Source organism: Vidua chalybeata, chromosome 1 (genome assembly GCF_026979565.1).
Source record: "Vidua chalybeata isolate OUT-0048 chromosome 1, bVidCha1 merged haplotype, whole genome shotgun sequence".
NCBI classification, from domain to species: Eukaryota; Metazoa; Chordata; class Aves; order Passeriformes; family Viduidae; genus Vidua; species Vidua chalybeata.
Window position 1 is genome coordinate 79,362,485 of NC_071530.1, and position 19,379 is coordinate 79,381,863.

General features: G+C 37.9%; 1 protein-coding gene across 1 annotated transcript in view; it reads right to left on the bottom strand.

Annotated features, from left to right (window-relative positions):
- Positions 1-19,379, bottom strand: part of TRIO (trio Rho guanine nucleotide exchange factor) — a 244,332-nt gene that overhangs the window by 65,338 nt on the left and 159,615 nt on the right. The window contains exons 29-34 of the mRNA XM_053931605.1: positions 18,768-18,879; positions 16,612-16,802; positions 13,958-14,059; positions 11,703-11,845; positions 11,014-11,113; positions 2,613-2,856 (exon numbers count right to left, since the gene is read on the bottom strand). Of these exons, the coding sequence (XP_053787580.1) occupies positions 2,613-2,856; positions 11,014-11,113; positions 11,703-11,845; positions 13,958-14,059; positions 16,612-16,802; positions 18,768-18,879 (892 nt within the window). The remainder of the gene's footprint in view (positions 1-2,612; positions 2,857-11,013; positions 11,114-11,702; positions 11,846-13,957; positions 14,060-16,611; positions 16,803-18,767; positions 18,880-19,379) is intronic.

Genomic DNA, 19,379 nt, shown 5'->3' on the forward strand with positions numbered 1-19,379 from the left:
TCCCCTGCAATACATAAACTCTCTCTTTCCCTCAGCTTCTCCCAAGAGCTTGTCATGTCAGACATGCAAAAATCCCAGACTCATCTCTTAGTCCATGAACTGTACAGAATTATTCAGACTTGATGCTCACACTGTGATCCTCACATAGGACATGCATTTTCAGACCTCAAAATCCTAATTTGTTGAACCTCTCAAAAACTCTGAAAGTTTTACTGAATTATTGTCAAAAAAGGAAAAGAAAATCTGTATTGTAAAGACTGAAGGTACATAATTAAGTACTAAAAATCTAGGAAGGACATGAAAAATTATCTACCCAAGAACATGGACTAACTTAAAATTATGTAAGTCACTCACTTGTTCTTAGAGGATTAGTAGTGTTTTTTAGGAATTCATACCTCAATTAATACCCACAATGAACAATTCTGAGAAGATCATCTAATTGTTTTTCCATTCTTCTGATTAGCATATTCCCTGATGCTTTATTTAATCAAATGCAGCACTTGAGAATGGATAATTGGTTTGTGGGATTGTCTGAGGTACTTTTCACTATGGGGGGAAAAATAAAATCAAAGCACTCCACTGGTTTTGCTTAATTTTTATAATCCCTCAGTGAAATGAAGACTGTCAACCTCTTTCAAGCAATAGAAAGATGAGGTAGGGACCAAAGTGAAACAAATCCAGTGGTTTCAAGTGCCTTGTCTACCCTATTTTTTCCCTCTCCAGACTACTTAACATTATATAACAGCTTGCACGTTCAAGGCAGTTCACACTCACGTCAGTCACACCCAGGGGAAACTTTACAAATGAAACATGCATCTCCTAAAGCCTGACACTCAGCAATGTGGGAATAAACAATTAGCAGCTGCTTCTTATCAGTTGGGATTAGGATGGCATACCATAACATCCCGTAGGAAGCCTGTGGCAGGGACAGAAGGCACTTCTGAGGCTGCATTCAACCCTGCAAATTATGCTCATTCTAGCAATGGCTTTCTCTTCTTCTTCAGTGTCCGTGATTAATATAATTAATTAATGCTCTTTACTTCAAAGCACCATGTTAAACAAATTAAAGTATCCTTGAAATGCTCTGCCCCATTTTCCCTAAACAAATTCTAAAGAAAAAAAAGGAATGTGGGTCACGTCCACTGGTTTGATTAAAGAAGTTACTGTTGTAACTTCTCAAACACAAAACCAGCTCAGTCTGTCCCTCGGGATTCTGACAGGCTCAAGGTATTGCATATTATGTATACATATATATAAAAATATAAAATTCAGTACAATCTGACTCTCCTAATAAAATTCTCTGCATTCAAAGGTAAAGTCCCTAAGGTCCAAAGGAAATTGGATTTATCAGTTCTTGTGAGTGTTGTTAAAAAAAAAAATCCAGATTTCACCCTCTAGTCCAAGAAGAAAAAAGTTATTCAACTACATTTTCCAGTTTTATCATCAGAACAACTGCAAGCTTTCCTATTCAAATTATTGTAGGACACAAAATGACAGAAGACTACTACAACTATACACTTCAATCCTTCAAACTCCCCCCCAGCCCCTAATCACTCTGCATTCAGGAAGTTCCTGCTGTGCCTGCCCCTAATGTAAGAAACACAGACTTACCCCTGTTTCAGTCAAGCGTATTTATACAGTGTCTTAAAAAAAATGGGAAAAATTGTAATAGCTGGAATGGACTGAATAATTTTAAAAAATTGTGGTTACATTTATGAAAAGCTTTCCAGAAACAAGAATTTTGTGTTTTGGAAGACAATTTTTCCCCAACATCACTTGCCTGCTAACCTTATTACCCGAAATAAGAAACTCTTTGAAATGCATCTTTTCCCATAGTATGTGACAAAATGCCTTCCCCATGAACTATTTTTCTGGTTTTTTCCCCCTCCTCTTTTTTTGTATGTTCACATTTTTTCTGTTCACAGCCTGCAAACTCAAGTAGCTGCAAATGAGGCAAGCGAGCATTTTCTCTAATAACAATCTACTCTTTGAGCCTGGATAGTTTACAGAGGCAAAAACTTAGAGCACACTAAAACCCTATAACCTTTCAAAAAATCATCAGACTTTTCTTGCACCTTTCAGAGGAATATTCTTTCATGCATCTGAAAAACAAACTTAAGTAAGATTTCAGAGATGCTCTGGGAAAAAGTGTGCCAGCGGTACACTGAAAAGCTCAGTTAAGTAAAACACAGAAGTTCAAATGAACAATTCCTGTGCCAGGGCATATGGAGGAGTGTATTTACCTTTTCCAGTGCTGAACCTTCATGACTTCTTACTGCAGGGTTTCTCAGGAAACATTGCTAATCCATGCCAGAGATTTTATTCCCTTCCCACTTTCAGCACTTCTCAGGTACAGATTTTCCTATCACTGCAGTTTGATCTAATATGATGTATAACTCTTCACTAAGATATAATTTGCTTAAACCTCTTCCCTATCTTCAGCCACATTTTCCCTTAATGCTGAGAACTGCCAACCGCTTATTCTTGGAAAAGACAGTGTGGTTGCTGAAAACAAGGCAGTGCAGAACACCAAAGCTGCCATATGCACCGTACTCTCCACTGCCCAAAACTCACGCTGCGGATGTCTAGACTTTGTGCCCATCATTCCTTACCTTTGTGGTTAAAAATGCCCTCCATCTCCATGCTACTGCGAGAGTGGGCGATGCACAGGGACCCGCAGGGGACCAGGCCTTCCGCAGCTGGGGAGCGATCTGTGGTTCGCACCAGACACCAGTCGGGCTTGTCATGGGGCCTCTCCAGGACCTCCACTGTCTGCCCACGGCGGATTGTCAGCTCGTTACTGTTGCAGGCGGTGAAGTCGTGGATCACCACCGTCAGCTCGCACCCACCAGACAACTGCGAGGGGAGAAAACAAGGAGAAGCCAGATGAATGCTCGTTATCAAAGCATCCGTCACGCACCGTTACCTATTTAGGACTCCTGGCAGGATTTGTATTTTGGATGAGATAGCAGGCTTCCACATCAAGAAGAGAGCATTTTGAAATCAGGCAGTTCTGGCGTTTTAGAACAGATTTCTAACTCTGCTTGTCTCTGCCTATTGTTCAAAGCACACTGGTTGTGACAGTGCTGGGCGGAGGATTTAAGCAGCTTTTCTTGCTAGACTGCTCCTTATCCCAAAAGCTGAAGTAGCAGTCGCTTCTGAATATATTTTATATGTGATAATTAGCAAAAAAAAAAAAGGTCAGATATTACTAAATACAGTCACCCATGAGCTTTGTTATCTTTCAAATTCAAGAGAGAAAGAGGTAGTTTTTCCAAATTAACTTACTGCCTTATTCCCACTCTACTCACAGTTTACACACGCAGGTCACAAAATCGTCCAGGACACATCATACACAATTGTAAAAGTAAGTGTAAAGTTCTTCACAAAACACTCCCAAATACTTAACTGTTTAATAGAAAATTCACACAGGCTTACAACTTTTTTGTTGGTTTCCCCAAATAAAACTGCACAAACTTGAATTAAAAATCATGCACACTTCGGGTTTTTCTCCCGCTCTTCAAAACACTTCATTAGAATAACTTTGCCTAAGCTTTAGTTTCCTCTCTTTGATTGTTTCATCTGCTTTGATGTGAAATGAAAATTATTATCAGAACTTTGCAAAGTTCCCAAGATTGCTCAGTGCCAAAGCACCCATCCAACTTAAGCAAGCAGTCCTAGAATTCCTTCTTCCTTACAGCAACAGCTTTCCAGGCTACTTCAGTTTTTCATGTGTGAGCATTTCTATAGCTCTGGCTGCTTCCTTCAGTGCAATGTTCATACCAGATCTCAGCTGGTATTCAACTTCTGTGTGTTCAGTAATTTTGAACCAAGCCAGTAAACTCCTTTAGCTCAGTGAGGTAATCTTGCAATGCTCTACACTGACAAAGGAGGACCATATCCTGTGAGAGTTCCAGCTGCATCATGTCTAGAAGCAAGTGCCACACCAACACACTGCACAGATCCTGCCACGTTGCTTTTGACTGTTTCATGGCTGCCAGCTACATCCCATGAGCTTCAGAAATAGGAGATAAGAGACCGCCTTGTTTCTTATTTATTAGTTTTCATTACAAGCCTGGAATGGAAACACTGGACAGAACCTTTTCTAGGAAAATGCTATGTTTTATCAAGCAAGAATTTCAGAGCAAATGACAAAACCAGCAAAATCCCAGTAAGAATCAAAGGACAATTCAAACCTTCTCTTCCTCAAGTCTGCAACAAATGACAGAACCTAACTCCTAGCAGATGGGCTGCAGTAACTCCAGAGCTTTCCCATGGTATCTGCCTGCTAATCTCACTGGCTAGTATTGCTTGTGTGTGCTTACAAAGAAGCAGAAGTTTTCTTGAGGGAATGCTGGGGCCAAGAAGGGCAGAAAACCCTCATACATCTAGTGTTTAAGGAAGATAAATCAGGTTGTACCCGTTTAGACACAGACTAAAAATTGCTTCTACCCTGTCTCTTTGGACAGCCCCAATACACAAATTACAGGGGGGTACACCTTCAAAACATGTTACCTCCTCCCTCATTAAAATGTTTCCTGTTCCCTTACACTCCCTTTTTTAGTCCATGCAAAGCTATGCAAAGGGAAAAAAGTAAAGAGCTTTCTCTTGTTTTCTGGTATTGATTTATGTTACAGCCTTTGTCAGACCAACTCAGAAACAATTGAAACCATCTGTATGCCTGATGGGGACTAACAAAAAAGCTGATGAAGTATGACTTCACAAGGTATCCAGGGCAGACCAAATTTTTCTCAGGAGTCCATATCCCATCCAGTGCAAGCATAGTAACAAGCTGACACTTTCCAGAAACTGCATCTCGTCCTTATATTTCCTCCTAAATACCTACAGGAGCATATCTTTGGTGCTCTGTTTGCTTTCCTGACCCTTCACTTCCTACAAATAGAGATTAAGGTGTATTTTTTGTGACTGGTGCAATGGCCACATGTTTTGGTAATATAGTTGTTCTTTCTTCTCTTTCTCCTAATAAAACAAAAAAAAGTAGGGTCTCAGATTTTATGTTTTCTAAGTATTTTATATAATGTTAAGCTAAAGGAAAAAGCAAATGAAGGTTGTCAGTGGCCATGTCAGGTGGCCAAAGTACACAAAATTCCTAGTTTTTCAGATAATGTGATAATCAGATATCCTAGTTGGCTGGTATTCCTCTGAAATTCAATACTCATTCACACTTCAGTATAGAATGCAAGACACTTCTTGCTCAGGGTTGTTAGGTCCACACCATCCTCAAACATACATCTATGCTGTTAGATGCAACTTAGGGCAGAACTTTTCCACTACTGCTAAGATACTGAAACCAATGATTTCTGTACCCAGCACACCTAGCACTTTGGAGAGCTAAGCAAAAAAAGCATTTACCAATTTTCCCTTCCTTTGGGTTAACTTCCTTTCTTTCCGCCTACTACAGTAGTGGTTAGGAAACACTTTTTTCCTCTTTGTTTCACTGCTCAATTTCTCTCCATAACACGCTTTCTGAAAGCAGTTTCATCTTTCACACTGATTAAATGCAGTTGGACAGCAGGGAGTGTCTGTGATTAAGAGCGTTGCTCAACAGCTGTTGTTGGACAGCTTTGGCAAGGCTCTCCAGGCTAGCTGCAGGGAAGAGCAAGAGACACAGCAGAAACTGGGAGACTGACATGCACTGAAGGGAAAAGAGTTACAAACTATCAAAATCCAAATTTAGGCTGAACAAAGGCTTTACATACTTTATCCATCCGTCTCAAGAAACCTTTTATGTAAACCAAATTAATCATGCATGATAAAAATAAATGATGCTATGTCTGAAACATGGAAACTGGAGAGACAAAGACGAGATGAGACACAAGAGCCAGACAGAAACAGAACTGTAGATTACAAAAAGGCACAAGGTTTAATTAAACAGCTTATCATGGGACATAGTGCCTTGTCGTTGCTGAAATTAACATTAACCATCTACATTCACCTCTCGGGGGCCTTTCAGTCACTGTTGCTTGTAGAGAGAAAGAAAAAACCAAACGACACAAACATGTGAACACTCACTGACTGAGTACATTCTTAGCATAGGTTTGCTGAAGTCAGAGACACCACACTAAGTCCATCTGCCACCACAACCTCCAAACACCATGACTGACCAGATATTCAAGAGCCATTATATTGGGCCATATAACATCCTCTCAGGACTTTAATTTAATTTTCCATGGTAATTTTACATTAAGAAGAAAGGAAAGCTAAGAGAAGCTAACAAGATTTCTCAATTATTTCAAGCATAAAAATCTTTAATCCCCATTTAAAATGCACTTTGGCAGAAAATAAATGGGACAGCACAAAAGTTCTGCCTCAAATAAAAAGCATTTTGCTTTGACCAGGTAAGCTGTCCAGACTTGGTTTCCAACTCTGAAAAGAGGTGTGTACTCAGAGCCACATTTGGTTTTTTTATTAACATTTTTTTTCTACTGATTGGAGCCTTTTCTCTTCCGGAGACTCAGCTGGCAGAACAAAATACTTGGTTGTCTCCTGCTGCTTCAGTCCTTTTTCTGTCTTTCAAATAACTACATACAAGCTTAAAGAAGCATGAAAATGAAATACAACTTCACACAGATAGTAATACAAAGTGTTACCAGCTGGGCACAAAAGACAATTTCTAAAAAATAAAATATTGCTCTACTGACCACCCACAGCAGCTACCATGATTCCTACTATTTAGGATAGCAATCTATGACAGCTCTTCTTCTGAAAACCTCTCATGTTCTCAGATACCAAAATACTAGGTTGGATTATATCACGTTTCTACCAGATCACTGAATAGAAGCATGAAAAAAACCTATCAGACCTACATTGTTTCCTTCAGCCTCCCTATTTAATTTCCTATGCACTGGATCAAGTTCAAAAGACAGTGTTAAAAATGAGAAGAGGCTGGTGAAAGGTCAAATGAGTGGTCCAAGAATCTCTTTTATCTGTTAGCCACCTAAAATACTGGCTACACATCTACAGAATGTGAATGGAAGGAATGCTGTGAAAGGTGAAGGGCAAAATATTTACTGAGAAGGGTACAATAAGAGCACTCATGCAGAAAACTGAGATGCTTTGATGGACTAGAAATCTCTCTCTCAAAAATCCTGAATTTCATGCCAGATTCCATTATACCTTCCAATGCTTCAGGATGGGTCAATGCTATTGATGCTAATATTTAGCATGTCTTGCAATATGAAGATATACCCCATGATAATAAAAAAAGAAAGGGCTCTTAAATAACCTAGTCCACTTCATTCCCTTCCTCTAGAGCATGATCAACCACATCTGTGTGAATCCTTAACATTTATCCAAACTGTTCTCACAAATCTCCAGTTATGGAGATCCCCCAGCCTGCACAATTACTCTGCTCTAGGGTCTCACATGTTCATACCCATAAAAAGTATTATTGCAATCTTTTTTAAAAGTAAGTCCTTTGATTTCATTCCATCCACTTAAAATATAGGTAAAAGACTGTTTAGTAACTCTGTGTGGTAGCCTTTTTCCCCACTTGAAGACCTAAAGTTTTTCCTCCTGCCTTTTCTTTTCCCTTTAGACTTGTTAGCCCCAATTCTTTACCTTGCCCTGTAAGTTAGGTTTAGTAGACTTCTAATTAATCTTTTTCTTCTTTCCCTCAGAATTCTTCCAATGGAGCACTGATTTTCCAAAATTCTGTACTCAAAACTGAATGCAATATCTAATGTAAGCCTTATGAGTTCTAAGTAAAGAATGAGGACTTAGTGTCCTCAACATCTCATTTGTACAAGCCAATATATTGCTGCTTTTCTTGCCCTCCCAAATGCATCACACAACTAAATAATAATCATGTGAGCCTCTGTAACTTCTCAATCATCCTCTCAAAAACTGTTTCAGATTCTCACTGTTTTCATTAGCTAACTATTTCTACCTATTCATATAAACTCAAACATGTTCCTATTAAATTGCACAGTATTTTGCCAGTTAATTTTTCCCATTGCCAAGATTATTCTGAATTCTATTTCTGCCTTCCAACACTATTTTCAGATGACATGAAGCTGGGAAGGATGTCAATGTCAGCTTTATAAACATATGGTCTATTGCATCATCCCAGTCATTACTGAAAAGCAGCATTGCAACAGTGGAGCCAACAATCAAAGGTTAAAATTCTAGCCTAAAAAGCAAGGGTGGAGAAGAAAAATGCTTATCATGAAGTTATTCTCTGTTGTTATGGCAATTACAATTATGTCAGAAAACAGGATGCAAGGAAAGGAGTTCGTCTGGACAATATTCAACCACTTACTATCAAGGTTAAGGATTTCAGCTCTTTCAAAGTATATCTCTGAGGAAGTAAGAAAGAATATTAACATTTGGATAAAGGACTTCATTCTTGATATACTCCCTGTATAACAGTTTAGCACTTCTAACCAAAACTTTTATTTTAAAAGAATGAACTGTCTGAACACATAATTGGAGGAAGTAAAAGAATGGTATTACTTGGCTGTTGATTAATATAATGTGTTTGATATTTTTTGTCTTTTCTCAACCTCAATAATGGATACATGTCAACAGAAAAATGTTCGGCAAGAGCTTATTAAGTAATATACCACTAAACAGTTCTACTACTTAATTATTGCTGGTTTTAATTACTTGATATTTTTAATACCAAGTATTTTCTTTGATATTTAATATCACGTAATATCAAATGAGTGGTCCAAGAATCATTGATATTTTTAATATCAATGTTTAATAATTTTAATGTTTCTTGATTTGGAATCCCATCTCAGTTAGTTCCATGCTCCAAATTTGACCAAGGAGTTCCACTGCTTCCTCTGGCTAACCACATCAACAGAACTTTAAATCTGTACAACTCTTTTACTCCATTTCTGTAAGACATTCTCATACACTTAAAGCTTCTAGGCTAAGAAAGCAGAGTTGATTTTAAACCTCAAGTCGACTGTAGCTAATGAATTTTCAACATCCAAAGTGAGAGATTACCTCAGACACGGCAATGGTGTTAAGACACCCTGTAGATTTCACTGGCCACTTTCCTGTTACTGTGCCTTAATAATTTTTATTTTGTATTTTTAAACAGATTAAATAATTTCTCAATTTAGCAAACCAAAGCATACAATAGAAACATTAAACAAAGCTACACTGCTAATTCATACCTTTTTTAGAAGTGCACAATAGTAAATTACTTCCTTGGACATACAACACAGAGCACAAGTAACTTCCAAGGAGTTATCAGCTTGTTTTTCTTGGTGAAGAAAAGTCTAACAAAAATTTTATGCACGAATTCAAGATCTCAAAAATACTTTAAATACAGCACTACAGTCACTAATCACACCTAAAACCTGTCAGGAAAATACTGAAAAGTGTTCTCCATTTCTCCTTCCTTCTATTCCTTCTCCTTTTAATTTTTAACTCCTGTTGAACAGGTTGCTGGTAAGACTCCTCCTCACGTCAGACCGGAAAAGAATCCTGAGGCCATTCTGCTTGGCCACCTTTCTCAGCAATTCTCACATCATGCATGAAATATTACTGTAAGGGGCATCAGGAGACAACCATGCTATCCACCCTAGCGAACAGTGCATCACAAACAAGTGCAGAAGGGTGATGGCTCTGCACGGCAGGGATGGACTGCATCATCTCCAGCCTGCATGCACACAGCCTGGTGGCCCAGCCAGGGAAATTACAGAGAGCATGTCTTGCTTCTCGGTGTCACAGGTTACCTAAACTCTTCTCTTAAGAACTGTTTGTTAGCATACAAAACTCAATGTTTTTAAATCCCTAAATAGTTAAGTTAGAATGCTAAGAATAAGACAGCAAAACAAAAGTCATCAAAAGAGTTCTTCCTCTAACCAACTGTTCTTCTCACAGGTGTCTTTAGAAGAAGCCACTACCAAAACTACAGAACAACCTCAGTACAAATGCACAAAGTCAAAGCATAGGCTGTTCTTGACAAATACAAGAGCAACCTAAGCATTTAATATTTCCCTCCTCCTATCTGCTTCTCTATATGGAAAAATCAACCACAGAGTTTGAGCAACATGGGAAAATAGAGAAAACTCACAGAGCTTAGGTGATGATGGGAATGGTCAAAATACTATTCTGAGAACCTATTCATTTAGCTACCCTGAAGAATACTGGTTATTTATCTGCATCATTTGAATGGCTCATCAAAACAATTTTGTGTAAGGAGGTAACAGACCAGAAATCCCTAACCAAACTTTAAATTAATTTGCTAGGCATCTTCAGTGTTTTAATTCATTCTTCTGTTTGATAAACTTTTATTATCCATCTCTACCTCCCTCCAGGGTCCTAGCACTTCTCACTTGCCAAAAATCTTGTTTCAATTCCAAGTAACACACAAGTTTTGGAAAAAATTTTATTCTTTTGACACTTATCTTTCTTCCACCCACAGGAAATTCTGGCTGTGTATCCTTATCCTAACCCAGCCAGAATCTATAGGCAGAGATGGAGGAAAGGAAACACCAGCACTAGTACAAAATGACAGTTGGGTGGGTTACTTCTGGACAATTCCATCAGCTTTCATGCAGAAAGTGAACCCCTACTCCCTTGACCCATAAACACTGGAGAGTATTTTTCTTTACAACAGTAACTCTGTGGCAATCACCAGCCTCATGCCAACATGAAAAGCAGATAGTATGATTTCAGGAAGGCTGAGATTAACATCAAGAAGAATTCTGTGCATCACTATCAAATTTTGTGAGGAAAAAAACCTGTCATTTTAAACTGGGTCAAATCTTTGAGCAAACTGCAGAACAGAGGGGACCAAAATGGTTTCAAATTGGCATAAATATAATCTCTTCATGACCTATTAGATTTAAACAATCACTCCTACTCCCCCATGATATCAAGGTATTTTCTCTATTGCAGACAGCTATTTTTAAGAGACCAAGTATTTCCATGCCTCTTCTCTGAAGGTACTAAGGACTAACCTTGGGTGGTAATTCACACTAAGGGATGAATCATCTGCTCTCAGCACAGAGCAGTGCCCAGGAAACTTACCTTATCACTGTCTAGTGTGTTCTGGGAGGTTCGTGAGGCAATTGAAATAGTATCAGGCTGGCTGCTGCCATCTCCCTGGCTGTCCAGGTCCTCACCATCTCTGCAAAGAATTCAGTTTTCATTACAAGAGTGGTACTGTGTTTAAAACATGCTAGTTTAATGAGACTCTTCCAGTGTGGCAACAGACACCAAATTTACTGATGCAAGAATCAAATACTGAGTACTTAATATTCTGTTCTCTGCTGTAAGAGATTCATTTGCAAGGTATACATCATTGAGAATTAAGGCAACAACCAGTGAGCCAGAAATATGGCAACAAACTTGCACAGTCACTTAGCCAAAGATAGCAAGGAGGACACTTGGTGACACATTTCAAGCTTCATAAAAGGAAAACGAAGGACCTGAGTAACACACGCAGAATTGCAAAAATCTAAAACGTACAGCTATCCTGTACTGCAGTTCCAAATCCCTTCTGTAATGGCTCATTTACACAAGCCAGGGACTGTTCAGAGCAGAAATCTCAACAAATTCAGCACTGCAGGAAACTGTAAATTAATGATAAGATAAAGGTGGACAAAATGACTCTTGCTTTTGTCCAATTCGCATAAAGGTATTAAAAATTCAACACTACAGAGGAAAAAGCACTGTTGTATACTTAGAGATCTCTGATTATTTGAAATACTACTTACCGTCTTCCTTTCTGTTTTGTTGTTGGTGCAGTTTTGGGAATGTGGATGGGCTCTTTCAATGCTCCTTTCAGATGAATAGTCCTTTCTTGTATCACTTCCCGGATGTGTTTGATCCAGTCCTGTTTATTCTCTATACTGGATGCCTTTGATATGCAAAAGAAACAAAACCCCCACAAAGGACCATTATGGCTGAGTAGATCCACACATACAGTCAGCTAATAAACACAAAGAGGAACACATAAAGAATGACTTTGTGAAAAATTTCTGAAAACCTGAACAGAGAAAAGGAAATTCTAGCTGGCTGTCTTGATTTTGAATCGCCAACACTACTTTACACCTCTCAACACTATTAATATTGGTAATTAAAAAAAATATTTTAACCTTAATTCAGAGTTTACATTTTTAACTTGATGACTAAAACCCGGTATGCATCTCATGAGAATGAGATGAATTCCAGTAATAACTTTGAGAATTCCAATAATAACACCTTGAATACTGGTGTTTTAAACTCACCCTATATTTTAGGTCAATTCTAATTTGAAAGAATAATAATCTACTATTACTGGCAAAAGAAGTTAACTTTTACTGCAACACATTTCATGTATTACTCTTCCCACTTTTTGATATCTATCTTGAGGCAGAAAGCTAATTTAGGGATTGTATTCTAATTACTGCCTGCAACATATCTATTTTTTTAAATACTCCAGAAATTACTTGATATCCACCTGCCTGACTTGTAATCTGATTGCTTAGCCCAATTTAACCCTGCACCTGAAATGCTGCTAAATATAAATATTATTGCAGATCTAAAGAAATTATTATATATAGTTTCCTTAATTATATACTACTTCTCTTAATTGCTGTCTCCTGAAATAATTGGCTTCAAATACATTATAAATATTTAATATATTATAAATATATAATAACCAGGAATTCTAAAGGGATGAAGAAACTTGTAGGAACAGATGGACAGGTAGGAAAAAGAATTTAGGAAACTAAGCTAAACATGACCTTTAAAAAAATCTTAGTTTTTCATGGAATTTACTTCTAGTATTAATGAGATAAGGAAGTGCTTGTTTCCAGCCTTCAAAACTGAACAAACAAAGTCTATAAAATCGTGGAAGAGCTTGATGTAGCATAGAAATTTTCTAAATATCCTCTGCACTAAGTAAAGCACAGAACAGAAACACCTTAAAAGTGATCTTATGTAGAGAACACTTAATTAAAACCTTTTATTTTGCTCTGCCCTGGGAGGATCATTTCAGGCTGCAAAGCATTGTCTGTGAAATTATGGGAACATTAAAACTGAAAGAAAATATAGTATGCACTAAAGTTACATTTAATTTCCTTGCATTCCTTGACTGCTGCCAGAAAGCTAATGTAAACTGCAAACTTTTTTTAGCCTGTAATTCACAAGGAAAAGATTCAAATTTGAGTATTGACATGTGAATTGGAGAGGACATTTTTAAGTGGCATTATTAGTATTCACCATGAATATATGTGAAATCACAAACACGTTTAATAACAGGTGTATTAACCTGTAAATGGGAATATGAACTTTGTTCCAGCTCAACAGAGCTCCTCAAAATATGCCAGATTACCCATTAGCTGCTTATGATATTACAAAACAGGTGCTTCAGTTGTAGACTCCCAGGTTACATACCATAATCACAGAAAACCCTGATTTAGCCATTCTTCTAGCTAGGCAAAGAGCACTACTGACACCTGTAACTTGCCCAGACACAAAATTTATAGGCATTACATGCACCTTCATCCAAAGGCAAGTAGCTTCAGAAAAACTTGTAGCCCACAGAAAGACATAAAAATCTTTTGCAGTGTTTGTTTTCTGCAGAAAAATATGGGTCATGAAAAGCAGCATGGCCAACAAGCAGCAATGACTTGAGTGTGAAAGGTAACACTGATGCCATTCATTTCTTTGTGACACCAGCTCCCTGTCAGCTAATTGCTGAAGTCTTCAAGCTTATGGAAGTCCATGGGATCAAACCTCTCCCTACTATCATTTGTGAAAGCAGGTTTGTTTAATTCTTCAGTAGGCTACAAAGATTCCCTTCTGCTCTCAGACCACATGAGTTACATATATATACACACCACCACGTCTGCAAATACAAAGAAAATTATTTGTCAGCAGCTGTCCCTCTCAAAGCAGGAAATCACTCCTTGCTTTCCCAACAAGGAGATAACAACATCATCTACAAGACTTGCTATAGACTAGAAGCACATCTGCTAAAAATTACCTTGAGAACAATTTTGTTGTCTGAAGTTGGTGTCCTTCCAACCCACAGAGCAAACTTGCAGGGGTCTCCTTCTACATGTTCTGTGACACCCAGTTCAGAAGTCTAGAATTAAGAAAAAAATTGTTAGGACCACACAGCATTTTTTCTCGGAAGCCAGCAAAGGCATGCTAATAATCTACAAAAACGAGCACTGCTATTTGAAGAGGTTTTCAGAAGCTTAAGGATAACTCATATGCTAGAGAGAATCTTTTATTCTGGCAGCAGTGTGAGGTCTCTTCAAAAAAGGAAGAACTGCAAGCTTAACAGTCTTTTCTATAAAGTGACAATAAACAATAACACTTACAATGTCAATAGCAAATTGCTTATTTTAGTTCTTGGACTTGACAGTAAAAGCCTTATAACTCTAAAGAAGATGCTTGGCAAAAAGCAAGTTCTGGCTTCTCTCCCTATTCTTTTCCATTGGAGAACACTCACTATTTGATTTTTATGCTCTCTCTCAGATAAGATATGCTTAAGAATTCTCTTGATATCTTCTAAAACTCTGGTTTCTTTTCTGTCAAATGAGCCTTTCCTAGTGTGCTTCCTTCCCTCTGAAACAGATGAAATAATTCAGAAATGTAGTTTCCCTAGAGAATTTTGTGAGACAACTACATGAACAATCAGTCTTTGGGAATGTTCTTATGTCAGACCTTAATAACTAATTATCATCCAAAATGTTTTCACTTTCTGACTGGAATATTTCACTCATGTGAATTGGCTTCCACTTTAAACAATTCATGCAGGCTCTGTTCCAAAAAAATTTACAAACTAAGAAATAGAGCTCAAACTAAAAGAACCCTCACTCCCCAACAGCTGCTAAGTATTCTCACATGATTAGAAGCTGTATTTTTCCCCTCATACACATTATGAGGGGAATGCACGAACACACTTCAACACATGAGATGCTGGATACCCAATACCTGAGTAAAGGTACTTTCTTCTTGTTTCACTTGGATGTCAACTTGGCTTTTTTTTTTTTTTGTATGGCTGGGTGAAAGCTTTTTAAAAGTTACTTTTTTTTTCTTCTAAATAATCCCATCCCAACATCTACCCTTCCACACAGAACTGTTTTTGCCCAATAGGCAGTAGAGCAACACAGCTCTCTGCAAAGGACATTAAGTCTGCATGTGGCTCTCCAGGACAGGCTCACAGAACAGAGATCATTGTGGGTTACTAGATGCATGGAAACCACACTGAGGTGAGGAAGCTCCCAAACATCCAGTTACTGGTGACTGAGAGAGTGTTCTGTCAAACACTCTGCCTGCCTTTTTTTCCACAGCCCTCCTTAGGCATTTGCTCTTGGACACTTAATCTCTTGCCAAATGAGTTCATTAACACATTCTGCCCATATACATACATACACACATACACACACATATATATACAATGTCCCACATAATCCCTTGGCAGCTATTAATATTCTCCAATATACCAGCTTTTTTTTTGGGGGTTCTTAAGTGCACCAAATAAAGGTGTGATCAAACAGCTGCAGCTGTCTTACCTGCTAGCTATCTAGTATCAGGAAGGAAAGTAAGTGCTGGAAATGAAGTGACAGAATATACAAAGAAAGATATGGAAAAAAAGAAGTTTTTTTTTCACCAACCTGTTATACCAGTTTAGACACAGAAGTGGGAATGAATGAAGGAAAAGAAGCACAGAGAAAAGACTCAGTATTTATACCATCTAGACTTAGTTATATACTCCAATAGGATCAATACAAGAATAATGTTTTCTAGAGTGTAGTTCTGAGAAGGAAAGTAATTTCAAGTACTTGCTCTGAACTATTCGGTATAAAAGCTAATCTTGCTTTCAATAGATGCAGAGCAAGCCATGGGAGACTGTCTTGCCACTTGGCTACCTAAATTTATGGAGTGTGAATACTGCTCTCACTCAAGTCATCCAAGAAGATAGGAAGGTAATGATGTGAATTCCAGAGTCATATTTTTTAAAGCATGCATTCTAGAGATAAGGAAAGCAAGAGTGGAGGTTTTTGGCTTTTTCTTTTTTTTTTTTTTTTTTTTTTAGAGGAGAAGAAAAACATTTCCATCTTTACATCCTTTCAGTAGACCATAAGTCCTATTATTCTATATGCAGAACTTTATTGTAAGACTACTGGTCTCAGCAAACATTCTGGAATGAACTTTTCCAAAACAAAGTTCTTGCCTTTTCCAATCAGTAGGTATAGAATATCCACTAAAATGAATCCTTAACAGCAATAGCAAACAAGAAAGTTGAAGGCAGCTCATCAACTCCTTTCATCCTTCTGCTTTATACAAATAAGTGTTAAAGAATCTGCAATCAACACGCAATTAGGACAAAACCAGTCTAGCCCAATACTGATTTTCATTTGACCTGACATACCAAGACTGACATGTATCCTTCAGTAGTTGCTTTGAACCTATAAGGATAGGTTCTCCTCAAAAGCAAGAGAAAGCACCAAAGTAAGATTCAGTCTATACATTCCAAGGCTGTTCTTTTCAGTGCTCTGTAATAGTATTTCCAGTTTTTCAGGCACACTTAAATCAGCTGAGCTTAGTTGAAGCCTAATCTAGACAGTTTTGTTGTCTAGAAATATTTGTTGTTTGAAATATGATCAGTTGTTCTCCCATACTTACAAACAGTTTGCTCTTATAAATGTACTTGCTCCTTCCGCTCGAGTCCTTCACTTCTTTACTGAAAACTAAGGACATCTCAAAAAGGAAAAGGTGCCTCTCTCTTCCCTTTCGAATCAGGGTTTTTGGGTCCCACACTTGGAAGGATTCTTGAAGAATGAGCTCTCCCTGAGATTCTATATTTTCATCAAAGCCTAAAAACAGAGTGAAAGGAAAGATTCACTGTGAAAAGTTGGTAATACAAGTAACATAAAAAGCACAGCTTCTGTTCATTAAATGATATGATTTCTTCTCTCTTACACAACTTCCAAAAGATGAGATTCCAAGAAAACAATACTAAAACCAAGACTTTTAACACTGCAATATACAAAATGTAACTGCAACTCAAATGTACTTCTAAATTCAGACATCCAACTAAGATGTTAAGATTAAGAACTTAATCAACTCTTTTGGCAGTATTTTACCAACAAATGACAATTCTGTCTTTGTCAGCTTCTGGTAACCTCTTCTGTGATGAAAATGATTTCTCTTATGGGCTTTCTGCCACTGTAGAAAGTAAGCAACTTGCAAAGATGCAGAGCACATCAGGTTCTCCTGAGAGAGGCAAGCTCCCAAATGCCACCTTTTCTGGAGGTACACCATGTGGGCAATGAGCACAGAAATGTGTTCCAACTGGGGATGGAGAAACATGGCAGCTTGGAGCTGTTGGCGGACAATCAGCCTGCCTTGGTCATGCCAGAATTGATCCACAGTAAAGTAATTACCAGCTGGATCACTTGTATTGAGACATAATGAAAAAAAGATGAAGATTGAGAATACCAACAATTTTACTTCCATTTTAATGGTACCATGTTCATCCAGTTTAATGCACAGCTTTAGAGCTGGAGGATAACAAAAATTGTCTACCATACTCTTCTGAGTGGTATCAAAATGTATTTCAAATAGATACTGCTTGCCAGTTCTCATGTTCTGATCAGGGCAACAGTATGGAGAGGATCAGAGGCAAGTTCCACCAGGATGTTAATTCTAAATCCTCCGGAGATATAAAGAGGAAATGTGCTCACTCACTATATTTGTCCAACATGGGATGACTCAACAATGCACATATGATTTGTTGTAAAACTTATGTAAAAGATTAGGATATTCTCCAGAGTCACATTCCCAGTGTTAAAAGATTATTGCCAAAGCTAGTCACCCTTTATACTAAGACCACCTCCTGAACAAGCATTTGGAAGTGATCCAGTAAACTTACCAACATCCTTACTGTTTAAAATCAAGGAACAGAGGTGATTTTGAGCATTTGGAGCATCAAGGATCACATGCCAAAACAAGGCAAATTTTACAGTATCTAGTACAATACTGGAAATTCCACAACAAGTTGCATGCTACTACCAGAAGGCAGAGGGGAAGAAAAGGCATATTGACTAGAAGCACTTAAAAGTATTTATTCAGCAACTGTAGGGTAAGAGGGCCCTGCTTTTATTGTCAAAAAATTTAAACACCCAAGAAAAACATTTTTATTACTAAATGTATGATTGCACCATTATAAATGATTACATGCCAATTGCAAAACAGATTTTGGCATGAAGTTGTTCTAAGCACATAGATGCATTACATCCAACCTCCACTGTCTGCCATGAACATGATTATGCTGGCTTAGGCTTGGGCTAAATTGGCTTATGCTGACATTTTACTGCCAGAAGATAGATTTCAACCAAAAGTCTGTTGTGGAACAGGCAGCAAACAGATGTGAAAAAGACAAACTTCTTGGAGACAATTATATGATACATAAATCAGCAAAATCACCAATAATACACTTATCAGCCTCATACAGAGAAGCCAAGGTTGGAGAATGCAGCCAAAGCCAGCATATCTGACCAGTCACCTATTGCATTTTGGGTGAGTAGTGGACTACTTTATTAGCCTACACATTTTTCACATCTGCAGTGGCACAACTATAGATCAAGGTGAAAGAACACTTCAAAAATTACTAAAACTCTACCAGCTGACTGTAACAATTTATTTTCCTAAATAAATTTTCATCTCATATAGCCCTGCCAAAATGGTATGAAAAATACAAACCCAGAGAAAAGAATATGTTCACAAAACAAAGTTAATCTGCAGCACACAATGAATTGGAAAGGCAGCTTGAATCCTACCTTCCAGCATGCTGAGGTGCATGGCATCGTTGGCTCGCTTTGGCACACTAAGCATCACCTCCAGGCCATCCTTAATCTCACCTTTACCTTCTTCACAGCATGTGAGCAGCTCCTGCAAAAGACAAGCAGACAAAATGACTCTCTAGAATTTGTTTTTACACTAATATGACAGACAACCAAAAAGTAGTTATAACAAACCAAAACTCATTTTTGACACATAAAATCTTTTTGAACTTCTTACTCTGCCAATGACATAACCATGTACTTTGTTTCTATCATGATCAGTTCTTCAAGAAGCAGCCCAAGCTATCAGTTAACTACTTCTAATTTAAACAAGTTTATCTGCTTAATAAGAAATCCTTAAAAGTTATGTTAAAGATTAAAGTTATGTTAAAGACACAGTTATCAGATGCTGTGCTACAGCAAGGCCCAGAACAATGCAGCTGCCAAGTCATGAAGATGGGGGAAAACAGGGCAGCACAAAAGGACCCTTCCCAACTCCCATGTCTGTCATTGCTCCACTGCACCAAACACCTACCCTGTACAACTGCTGATAAAGAGAATTTGCATTGTTTTATTCTAAGTATTCCATGAATGAACTATTCTGTGTTC